This window comes from Maniola jurtina, chromosome 16, assembly GCF_905333055.1.
Source record: "Maniola jurtina chromosome 16, ilManJurt1.1, whole genome shotgun sequence".
Taxonomy (NCBI): domain Eukaryota; kingdom Metazoa; phylum Arthropoda; class Insecta; order Lepidoptera; family Nymphalidae; genus Maniola; species Maniola jurtina.
In genome coordinates, this window is record NC_060044.1 from 4051303 (window position 1) to 4063796 (window position 12494).

Sequence of the window (12494 nt, forward strand, 5' to 3'; positions counted from 1 at the left end):
GCCCGGTGTTGTCCATGATACAATTGTAACGTCCCGTACTAATTTTGAAACCGTACTGTCTTTTACCTTATTTTTCAGTACTTTCACATTTCAATCAGTAGTTTTCTTTGCTTCGAACATTTTGAAAAAGTTGGTGTGGCATAAATGATACGGATATTACAATCGAAATCGAAATAGGTACCTAAGTATGTACATTTATGTGGACAATCTTACTTTAGTATTATTTTCTCAATAGAATTTGCATTCCGAACTGGTGATGTCAGAGACGTAACATAAGGGACTCTAGCTGTTGTGCTACATTTTTTTGATTTTAATTTTTTAAATTCTAGTAAAATTATAAAATGTTATAAAAACACTGTTTTAAATCAATTTAAATTGGATGGTTTAAAAGCAATACTTACAGACTATAACAATTATAGTCTATTAATTTTATTTAACAAATTAATAATTGCTAATATGTGACTTCTATTAAAACGTAACCTACTTCTAATTGTCCTAAAAATCTGGAGAAAGCTAAGGATCAGTCATGGATGAAATTATATACATACATAACTAGAGTATGATTTTATTGATTTTAATTTCATAATTTCTGTAATACCTAAGTTAGTATTCAACTAGAAAGTAGTAATAAAGGACAAACTAACTCCTGAAACTTTCCAATGTGTAGGTACATTTTATGAATGATCCTTTACTCTTAATACCGCCAACGTTGCATCCTTTAATAGGGGGGACTAATAAATCCAATTTAAATATGGTCCTGGACCTCCTTTGATATAACATATGTAAATCCATACGTTATCTTAAGAATCGCAAAAACGAGAGATCGGATGCGGACATCTAAAAAGGCAAAAAGTTCACTCCAGTCCAGTTTACATCTCCACTAATATCATGTCGACGTAAAGGCTGTGAATTTGTCTGTTGGTTGGTTGGGAATAATCTCTAGAACTAATGATCTGATTAAAAAATCCTCAACTTATACAGCCAACCATCCTAGACCTAAGTATAAATACCTACTAGATACTTTCTGAACAGGCGAACTTTTTGGGTTCTATTAAAATCTTGAAATGGTTTAGATTATACCTTTCTAGCTAACGTCGTCTCATTTCTGTTCAATCTAAAAATGAACCTAACATGACCTTAATTAGGTACCTATAGACAATGATAATGTGATAATGGTGAATATAAGTAGATTAATAAGTTACCTACCTACGTCCAAAAACTGTATAAGTTAGGGACTAAGTACCCATAGCTAATGTTCAGTTGTCAGGCATGCCTTGCAATGTGACCCATGCGCCTCCCCACGTGTCCTGCACCTATTGTACGTTGATGGTACTAAATACTCAACAGAAACTCCCAAGTCTTATCATCAAGTCCCAAGAACAAGTATACAAAGCTTCAACTCAATCGGTCTCAAATCGGTCAGTAATCTCAATCAATTTTTTATAGGTTATAGATTTTTAAAGTCCCTTGAGAACTCATTGATTTTTCACGATAAAAGTATGTTATGCGACTTTCTAGCCAGTCGATCCGTTGCTCCATTGCACGTGATTAAAGGACAAACCAACAAATCAACTAACAAACACACTTTCGCATCACACTAATCACACTTCACACTAATCACATCACACTATAATATTATAAAGGCGAAAGTTTGTGTGTATGTGTGTAGGTGTGTTTGTGTGTGTGTGTGTGTATGTTTGTTACTCCTTCACGCAAAAACTACTAGACGGATTTGGCTGAAATTTGGAATGGAGATAGATAATATCCTGGATTAGCACATAGGCTACTTTTTATCCCGGAAAATCAAAGAGTTCCCACGGGATTTCGAAAAACAAAATCCACGCGGGCGAAGTCGTCGCGGGCATCGGCTAATTTATAATATAGGTAAGTATATCAGGTGATGAGGGAACAAATAAACAAGCAAACCGAAATACACTACTAAAACATAACCCTCCTTTTGTTTTTCTTGGCCGCAGTCGGTTAAAAAGGCAAAAAGGCCCGGTCCAGTAGGAAATAATTCAGGACGCCCGGACGGGTGGCCGTCCGCAGTCTCATTATTCTAAATGCTAAATTAACTTGTTTCCCATAATTTAAATATACTTGTAGGTACTTGAATCATCTGGTCTCCGATACATCATTAGGTAGGTACTTTCGATGTTTTTATCCATGTGCCTTTAATCTATACGTCTACCTACGTATAACCTACCCTACTAAGTAGGTACATGAATGCGAAAGTGTTTGTGGAAAATGAGAAAAAAATTGAATTTTGTTGGTTGACCAGGTCTCCTTCCTAGAGCAGGATTTTTTGACAAGTAGGTTATTTTAACCTATTAGATATTAGCTGATGCAGCCGGGTTCGCTCGATTAGAATGTTTTCAAATTATTTCTAGTTCCTAGATTCGGTGATTCAAGTTTGGACTAAAGTGTAAGCTGTTACTGTAGCCTACATTGTTATGTCAATCAGTCAGCTTATCAATTAAATTTATTAATTATTTTATTTAAATACTATATAGGCGAAACTGTTAAATTATTGTGTACTTCTATCAAGACAGTGTTTGTTTTTTTTTTCATTTGCTTTTTTTTTAATTTTTATTGCACACAAATACCAAAAGAATTTACAGAAACATTAATGTATAGGACTATACAGCAAGTGCTATAAAATTGTGTAAATTCACAATTTAATAGCACTTAATCATCGCAATACCCCTTGACCAACCTTTTCCAATTGTCATTATCAACCAATAATTACCTACTCGGGTGTCGGCAAAACAGAATTATCACGAATAAGCGTTATTTACTGGTGGCAAAACATTAATTTTCTTTATAATTATAATGTCCATTCGATCGCACGCCCTAAATTATAAGCAACCGTGAGAAAGACACAGCCTCCGAGTGAATGCAAGCCAAAATCGATTGAATTCTTCATTTGTTCAAAATCGGTTCGATTAGGTAAATTGGTTTCTTCAAATGCTAATAAATTCTTGCTATGTCCCGTTTGTTTTATTATGTAAATATAATCCTTTGTACCTATAGGTAATTCCCAGTTTTCAAAAAGTTAAAAACAAAATTGGAAATGTACAAGAATATTTAAAAACTTGACCGAAATCTTATCATATTCCTACTAGTAGTTAGGTACTCTTAAGCAATCAATTTAACGTTCCTATACCTACGATACCGTATTAATAGGTATGCAACAAGACGTTAATCTAAGTAAGTATAGAAATACAGTTGTACCTATAGGTATATTTCTATGGTAACTTACTAACTTCAAATAACAATATTCGAACTAACAAAGTTGTAAGCCTATGGGAAACTGAGCTGAAATTAGCTCTAAGTATCAAGAGCATTGTCGCAGCTATAATTCCCGCACAAGGATCAAGATTGAGTGTTCCGCTTGTGAATACGATGCTTCGATATTCGCTTAATGAAGACATATTGAATCGCTAAGCGAAAGACAAGATATAGGCAATGTTTTAAATTGACATGCGGCCCTTTTATGCACCATCCGCTCATTTCCGAACGAAAAATAAACAAATGTAACGAATGTAAAACAACTGATGGAAACAAATGAATTAGAAATAGGATGAATGAAGCGGTTCAACAATCAAAACGTTCGGAAACAGGTAATGAGAGAAAAATGATTGTAATACAATTTACTGTATAAATTAGATAAGATTGTAATTAATTTAATATGTACTATATTACATTTGAATATCATCTAATTTATGTAATTATCTAATTACACAAATTTAAAACAACTAATGAAAATAAACCAGTTAGGAATGGGATGAATGAAGAATGAGGTAGATATTAGTTACTTCGTTGTCTCGGTAGTGCAATCAATTTTTTTGTATACCTATACTTAGAATCTTTTGCTTTACCTATTTTATCTAATGACAAATTAAAAAGTAGCTGATATTATGGCCTAAATTTTAACCTACGTTTTATTTCCGGTTTCTAAACATCCAGATCAGACCCTAAGTATATACTTAATTTTTTTTTAAATGTAGATTAACTTAACCAGTGACGGAATTTCAGAACACTTACATGTTCATACTTATATAGAAGTATGAAACCTCACATATAAATTAAAAAAATAATATTAATTATTTCAGTTGACACAAAATCACAAAAGCAGGTAACTTTTGTATCAATTAGGTAAAAATTTGCAAAGTCCTAACAAAACCCGTGTCAATTAAACACAAATAGGGTCGACATGAGAAGCTACATCTAAACTTGTATAACAAAAAACAAATCGGTGCACGAGCTAATATTTTATTAAGGGCGCGAGTGGAAAACGGTGGAAAAGTTAACTTGGATTTTTAAAACTTTTCAAAACTTCCCCCGGCCGTCTGGCCTCGCACCTGATAAAGTAATTTGACGATTCCCCAATTCACACTTTTGAGGAGGGTTTTAAAACCAAAAAGGTTCCGCTCTGGACAGTTTCTGTTCAGTAATTGAGACCGCGTTCAGAACTTTTTTGTGAGCTTTAATTTTTAATCTGCGAGCGTTGTTACCTTCTCTCTACCTACTCATGGTTATTTTGTTAAAATATATCATCATTTATAACCTTGTTTACTGCTTTATGGTAAAAACTTACATCTTGACTATGAGATCGTTAATTCTACTTAATTTATGAAAACGAGCTTTTTTCAAATCTGAATATTTTTCATTTTGGAAATTGTATCCAACATCATTTGGACTTTTTATAAATAGGTGTTTAATAAAGTAATTTGACGATTCCCTAATTTACACTTTTGAGGAGGGTTTTAAAACCAAAAAGGTTCCGCTCTGGACAGTTTCTGTTCAGTAATTGAGACCGCGTACAGAAGTTTTTTGTGAGCTTTAATTTTTAATCTGCGAGCGATGTTACCTTCTCTCTACTCCTGATTATTTTATTACACATCACCATTATCTACCAACATTAATGGTGCAGACTTGCTCGTACGAGGTCTTAGATTTTATTCTCAATCATGAAAATGAGTTTTTCCTAAATATGTTTCACTTTGGAAATGGTACCTATACTAAGCTATGCTGGACCCTAGTTCCATGTAAGATAATTTTGATTTTTTAGAAGTGATTGATAATTCGCCAATTCATGAGGGTTTAAAACCAGAAAGGTTCTGCTCACCTAATCATTGTTACCACGTTCAGGACTCTTTCAGCTTTAATTTTTAATCTGCGATCATTGTTACCTTCTCTCTACTTGTGTTAGTGTTGTTACTTTTTCAATTTTAATTTTGAATCTGTTATCGTTGTTACAAGGTTGTTAAATACATTTTTTCTATTTGTTTATATTGTCTCCCGCCTCACACATATTTTGTCGACTTGATTCATGGGTGCAAACACTCGACTCATAAAAAAAGGTTCCCTGACTCAATTCTTGATAGGAACAATTAGAGAATGATCTGCTCTAAATTGGCTCATGTCTTGTTTTGATATGTTTTGACTGCGATTCTGTATTCTATCATTTAATAATCACAAGCAAATAAAGAGCAGATAAAGAAGCCTAATAAGGTGATTTTGAATTCTCAAAACAACAACTCAAATAATTCTCAAGTATAAAATACGAAGTTCTTAATAATGTCGTCGTACCGAAGTTCGAACACACACACACAATTTTTTGCACCGAGGGGCTACTATTGTTATGAATAACAAAAAACCAAGTACCTCAGACCTCTTACGTTCAAAATAAGAACAAACGTGTCATCGATGAAATGACGCGTGTCGACCAATCGGGCGCGAAGGCAGCAGCCGTCGATGACGTCACGTCGCCACCGACCAATCAGACCAAACTGTCGCCTCCGGTCAACTTGAGCTAATTGCCTATGTGTGCGATAACACTGGGCATAAGGAGAATCGGTGCGTTGAAGTGCGCACACGCATGTTTTTTAATGATTGCCTACTTCCATACAATTTTAACGGCGGAACTTCTACAGTTCTTCGCATGCTTTCAGTAAACTTTTAAAAAGGAAGCTTGTTTTATTTTGGCTAAATATGCTAGCTTTTTTTAAGTCAAGGTGAGTTTATTTTTTCGGTCAAATTATATTTTATCACTTAGCTCATTAACTAGAGAAAATAATTGAATACAAAGTAGTAGTAATTCACTTTTGTCTTTGTATTCTTTTATAGCTTCTTAATTCATGGTGAATTTTGTAATCTAATAATTTCGAATAAAAAAAATAAAAAAGCTGTGATAGCCTAGTGGTTAGAAAGTCCAGCTCCTAATCAGAAGTTTGGGGTTTGATCCTTGGCACGCACCTCTAACTTTTCAGTTATGTGCGTTATAAGCAATTAAATATCACTTGCTTTAACGGTGAAGGAAAACATCAAAAAGAAACCTGCATGCCTGAGAGTTCTCCATGCACTCAAAGGTGTGTGTGAAGTCTGCCAATCCGTATTGAGCCAGCGTGGCAGACTATGGCCTAAACCACACACTCTACACACTCTAAACACTCTGAGAAGAGAGTGAATCATGATGATCATGATTAGTAATTTCGATCACCTAGACTACCTACCTATCAAAGGAAATAACTTTTTTTGTATTTCAACGATATTTCTATTGTTTCCACCACCATCCATTGACTTAGATTTTAGAACCTTTCACGTTCACATTCTGTAACACATTTTTACGATAAATATTATTAGATTAGTCCATAGAATATTATGAACCCACCTATGCGAAGTTGGGACGAGACAGTTAACCTGAGATAAAAACGAAAATGAAAAAAAAAATGGTTACACAGATGAAACGGCATGTCTGTCTGTCCATTGTTAGATAGTTCCCACTGGTCAAGTGCTACTTTAATTTAATTACGTATTTTAAGAAATTCTAATGCCCGTCCGAACTTTCCCATGCTTTACTTTAGCTAGTTACAAGTGAGCGGCCAGACGACAAAGGTACCTACCTACCATTTGTGAATTTATCATGGCTGTAGGTCAGAGTCATGGAAATTTTATTAAAGGTAATTATTTAGTAGACTTAACAGTTGATATCAAGTAAAACAAAACTTATGATTTGTCCAAACTTGATGAACTATTTTCCCTGTGGAACTTAGGGTACAGCAGTTGTTGACATGGTTCCATGAAAGTCCCAATCTTTTAACTCTGCCGCAATGGACCTATTCCAGGTTTGGGTCGACCAGCCGGGCGATTCAGAACACTCGATTCGGTAAGTTACCGTTCGATAAGACGTACTTTCCATTGAAAAATACATCTTATCGAACGATAACTTACCGAATCGAGTGTTCTGAATCGCCCAGCAGGTCTCCTTAGACCGAACGAACCATTAAAACGCCACTTGAGCAGCATTTCCCTACTCTCTTCGCAAAATATGCCCGACTTATCGCCATCGCCTCAGAGGTATTTCTTGAGCTATATTTTGGAGTGGTCCATAATATAATTAATTTAAATTAAGTGCTGTAAAGTGATTTTGTTTCTTCTTCTCAGTCGATTCGCAGTCATGATCATCACTTGAGTCTTCTGGCATGCTTAATAATTATACATCTTCATTCTTTCCTCACAGCTGCCTTCCTCGTACACTCGTGTAAGGGAACATTAGACGAAGTTTAAACTGTCCAATGGACCTTCCTCTTCTTGTAGTGCCGTCTTCTATTGGAGGTTGACAACCTTTAGGGTTATCTGCTCCTTGGGCACTGCTTGTAATAAGAATCAGGTGCTCGCGTACCATTGACGTTAATCTTCGCCAGAGATGAACTTCTATGGCCAGGTGGTCTTTTGCTGGTTATTTTCTCCTGAATTTTGAGGGAGGTGGTATTTATTATTCCTTACAATATACCAAAGTACCTACAGAAAAATCCGTACTGTTATAGTTTTCCGGGTTTCAGAATCTTTGCAGCTTACAGTAGTATTTACCTGTCGTATTCTTCACACGCTATAGGTTCAACGAAACTCTCAACATTCTTATATAGATATTTATTCGCATTTCTAAAGCCTTTCTCTTTCTCTCGCAGGATTTCCGTAAGAGTTTAGGTTTCCACCTCGTATAAAAAACTGGTCCAGCCCATTGCGCATTAGTCAGAATTCATAAAGTATGCCCACAAAAAGGTATCTGACTATCTATTCTTAGTTAGGTAGATAAGTACTATGAAGATGCCTAGAAGATAAAGATAATAATATTCTGTGTGCACTTTATGATGTTTAAGTAATAAACTATTTGATTACACAAGGAAGGTATATTTTACTTTGTTGATGTTAATAATAATTATGGTAAGGAGATTCTAATATCAAGGTGTAATAAAATAATTATATCTATTATTATTTAACTACGAGTAAACCTGCCTGACACAATTTTAATTACCTATTATTTAGTTAGCTCTTATCTATAGCCATAGGCACCTATAATAATAAATATACTGTCTTTATAGTCGTATTTCTCATTGCTGAGAGTCGTGAGTCGTAATCCCTTTCCATTAATAACGTATTGATACGGTTTTCTTAGGATAATAATGCATTTCAATATATAATAATTCAAATAATATTCCAGAAGTCCAATTAAAGCGACCATGGTTCAAAGAAGGCAACTGCTAAAGAAATACATAGTTGTATTGATGTATCCTGAAAAACTGTGATTTGTTTTATTATTTAATACGTTTGTGAATAATAATGTTAATTTGAAGTATACCTTGTAAACTGGTTTTATTTTATCTCTCAAAGTTTAATTAATTTTAAACTGTGAAGTGTCCAATCAAAGCAACCTTTACCTACCTATGCAAATGATTTTACCAAAATAGGTAATTATTTCTTTACACCGTAGAATTATTTTAAAAGTAAATAAAAGTAGAATATACAGTAGGTATGGTCCAAAAGTCGTGACTAGTATTAAATGGACATTAAAATACTTGACGTCAATGATACTATACTTACCTAGTTATCATGCATGATTGTAGGTGCTTTTATATTTTAATAACTTTTATATGGTGGTAATTTTTTTTTTTTTAATTTAAATAATAAAACAAAATGCCTATTAAGTACAAAATAATAAAGTTATAATACAAGCAAACCGACATAACAAAAGAAAAAAAATTACAAATCATCGAATAAAATATTAGAATAAATGTAGAGCAGGATATTTCTATAAGTATCACATTGTTTTTTAAGTTTTTTAAGCGATATCATATAAAAAATATTGTAGTGTTTCTGCTTTTACTTTGTGCCTAAGTAATTGTTAAAAAATAATTATACTAATGTACAAATAAATAAAATAGGTTTGTCTTAATCGTAACAATAAAAATTTGTCCTAAAAGGTAACAAAAATTCATGGTTTTAAAAATCACATAGGTACCTACTAGGTAGATACGAGTAGATTAACTTATACACACATTTCTAAATGGTAACAGTAGTAATTGTAGATATACATTCTAAATGTATGTCTAAAACAGGTCTTTAAAAATCCCTTTTCTTTTCGGACCATGGATGACCAGCCTAGAGTAAATATTGACACACGGACGCAATGTTACAGCTAGGGCTACCAGCTTTTTTTTTAAAAGAATATTACCCATGTTAATCATGACTAATACTCCCCCTTCCCCTCCTATTAAGCGTAAAGCTTGTGCCAGGAGTGGCTACGACAATAGTGCAACGGGTGGGGTTTGAACCGCCGGCCTTTCGGAATTCAGTCCGCTTCTCAACCGTTGAGCTATCGAGGTGTTGGTATTTTTCAAACTATTCTAATTTAACTTAGCTTTAGCGTAATGCTATAAGTAAATGAATGAACGGTCATTCAGCGCAATAATAAAATAAAGAAGTGGACAGGCAAGAATTTATCTTTATAAGTGATCTCTACCAGCTTAGCGGTAATTATGACCTGGTGTTTATGAGTCCGCTTCTATTCGAAGTGTCGGTGGTTCAATTCCGGGCACACACCTCTTTTCGTAGTTAAAAATGTGTGTTTAAACAATTAGGTAAGATCACTTGCTTTAACGGTGAAGGAAAATATCGCGAAGAATCCTGATGCCTGAGAGTTCTCAATATTGTTCTCAAAGGTGTGTGGTATGGCTATACCCCTTTCATTCTGAGAAGAGACCCGTTCTCAGTAGTGAGCCGGCGATGGGTTGTTGATGATGATCTAACTTTTATACAAATGCACAACACCCGTGCAAAGTAGGTACCTATCAACTCTATCGGATGGACAATATACGAATACATAATATAACGAAATGACAGAATGTCAGACGGACAAAATTTTAACTAGCTTTTCCCGCGGCTTCATCCGCGTGGACTACGCAAATTTCAAACCCCTATTTTACACCCTTAGGGGTTGAATTTTAAAAAATCCCTTCTTGGCGGAGTTTAAGCCCGATTCGTCCAGTAGTTTGAGCTGTGCGTTGATAGGTCAGTCACTCAGCCAGTTATTCCTTTTATAGAAGAATAAAGATTCCTGCAGTAGCTGGTTATTATTACTGTTTTGGAAAAAGGTATGGTAACCCTAGGCTTGGCTATTAAGTAGCTCGTCGCTTTGAATAGCGTCTCGCAGATGGGGGTGTGGGTGCATGTTTGTAATGATGATGTATTTTCCGTGGAAATCGCTAAATTTTCCGCAACTTTCCGCAAAACAAATACATTTCACGGATCCATTTCGATTATACTATACCTTTTTTGTAACAAATAGTGTGGCAAATCAAAGTGTTCGGATGACTTTGTAAAACAATTATTGTAGAGTTTCCAAAAGTGGAAGTCGCTAAATTTTCCGCAAAACAAATACTTTTTACGGATTCATTTTGATTATAAGTTATAACTATCTTTGTATCAAATAGTGTGGCAAATTAAAATGTTCGGATGACTTTGTAAAATAATTGTAGAGTTTGCAAATTTAGTGAAAAATATTTTTTGTAAAAAAAAGTTTTGTATAATCGAATTAAATTGTTGTTACAAATTATATTGCATGCGTTTTTATAATAATACCTAATATTTTTTTGAAAATCATAGTAAATTATTATATTTAACATTTTTTAATTTATTGCAGTTTGCGAATTTAACGTTATTTTCGTAACTTGTTACAAATATGACATACGTGGGAATGTTACAATATTGTTTCGTTCTTTTGCTTATTTGTCTACTATTGCATTCTTCAATTTATCACAGAGTTAACGAATTCAATGACGCGATTATTTAGGTATTTATTTTATTTATATTTATTAAACTTATAGAATGTACAAAGCATTTTTGTTACATTCAGTGCCACAAAAACCACAGTCGGTTTTACCGGGCACTGTAATTATTGTGAGGATATTACAAATTTTCTGTTCTTACCTTGCGCGATGCGTACAGCTGGCATCTTGATTCTCATCTTGATTTGGTCACCTATTTTTAGATCTTCAACAACTTCGCTATCCTCAGAAAAATCTTTATCTCGATATCTCGTTATCAGCGTGTTAGCACTTCACATGTGCCGCCGTCGGCCCGGCGACTTATCGTCCCACTCTCAAAACGTTTTTGATAATAAAGGTCGAGGTGTCATACTAATCCTCAACTAAAGTCCGACGGATACAACATAAACTGATAATAGTCATCTCCTCAATTTCTTCATACCGACTTTCCACTTCTACTTTTTTCTTTTCATGGTGCGACGAATCAGTTCACAATTTCCAAAAAATTTCCTCCAGTTTTGACCGGTCATCAGTCTTATCAACACTCGTATTAACGTCCCAGTGTACTATAATCTTTCCGCACTGTTTGAGGAATTAATTTTAAGTTTTAACACTTGTATTCTATAATAGTTTGATTTTCACGTGTGTCAATATTTTCACCACTTTGTCTCTATAATGAAAATTTTCCAAAACTCGTCCCGAAGATCGTCCAAATAATTTTCTGAACTGTGATAAAATTTGCAATACTAAAACAAAACGATATAATTTTATTTGAAATAGACTATTGTTGTTTGTGATTATCGTAGCGTAGTACGTCGCGTGCGGAGCGGTGCGAGGCAGGTGCGCGGCCGGCCGCCCGCTCTCGCCCGATGTCCGAGAACGTCTGTCCTGTGTCCCTTTGCGCGAGGGCTCGACGGCCTCGTGTCCACGACTCGCGCCGTCTCTCTCGACCGGCCGACGACGGCGCGTGCGAGTCCGTACCAAGTAGCCAGGGGTTACTCGCGGTCGCCACCGCCTCGGCTGCTTGAGCGAGACGCCACCGCGCGCCCCTCGACCGCAAAGCGTGGGAGTGAAAGGGATAGTCATAAATCACAAGTGCCGTGCGTCGGTGTGCGTGCGCGGGTGGGGCGAAGATGCAGCGCGTACAAAAGAAAAGGGATAATATTTGCTTGCATATTTCATGACTCGATTAGGAGATGGAATTTTTAATTGAATGGACCGTGTCGCACGGTCAGTCTGCGCTTGTGAACGCTTTTATATGAAGCATAAGTTTTAAAACAACTGTGACAACTTTCTCGTGAATTGAACTCTACAATAACTGGACTCTACAATACTTCGACTAAGAAATATTTCACGTTCTAATATTAAAATATTTTTAAGGTCTAA

The 12494-nt window shown here is 35.1% G+C and overlaps 1 protein-coding gene across 1 annotated transcript in view; it reads right to left on the reverse strand.

Moving 5' to 3' along the window:
- LOC123873025 (B-cell lymphoma/leukemia 11B) overlaps positions 1 to 12094 on the reverse strand; it is a 64139-nt gene extending 52045 nt beyond the window's left edge. The window contains exon 1 of the mRNA XM_045917678.1: positions 11272 to 12094. Coding sequence (XP_045773634.1) covers positions 11272 to 11308 — 37 coding nt within the window. The 5' untranslated portion in view covers positions 11309 to 12094. The remainder of the gene's footprint in view (positions 1 to 11271) is intronic.
- Positions 12095 to 12494: the final 400 nt, after the last annotated feature.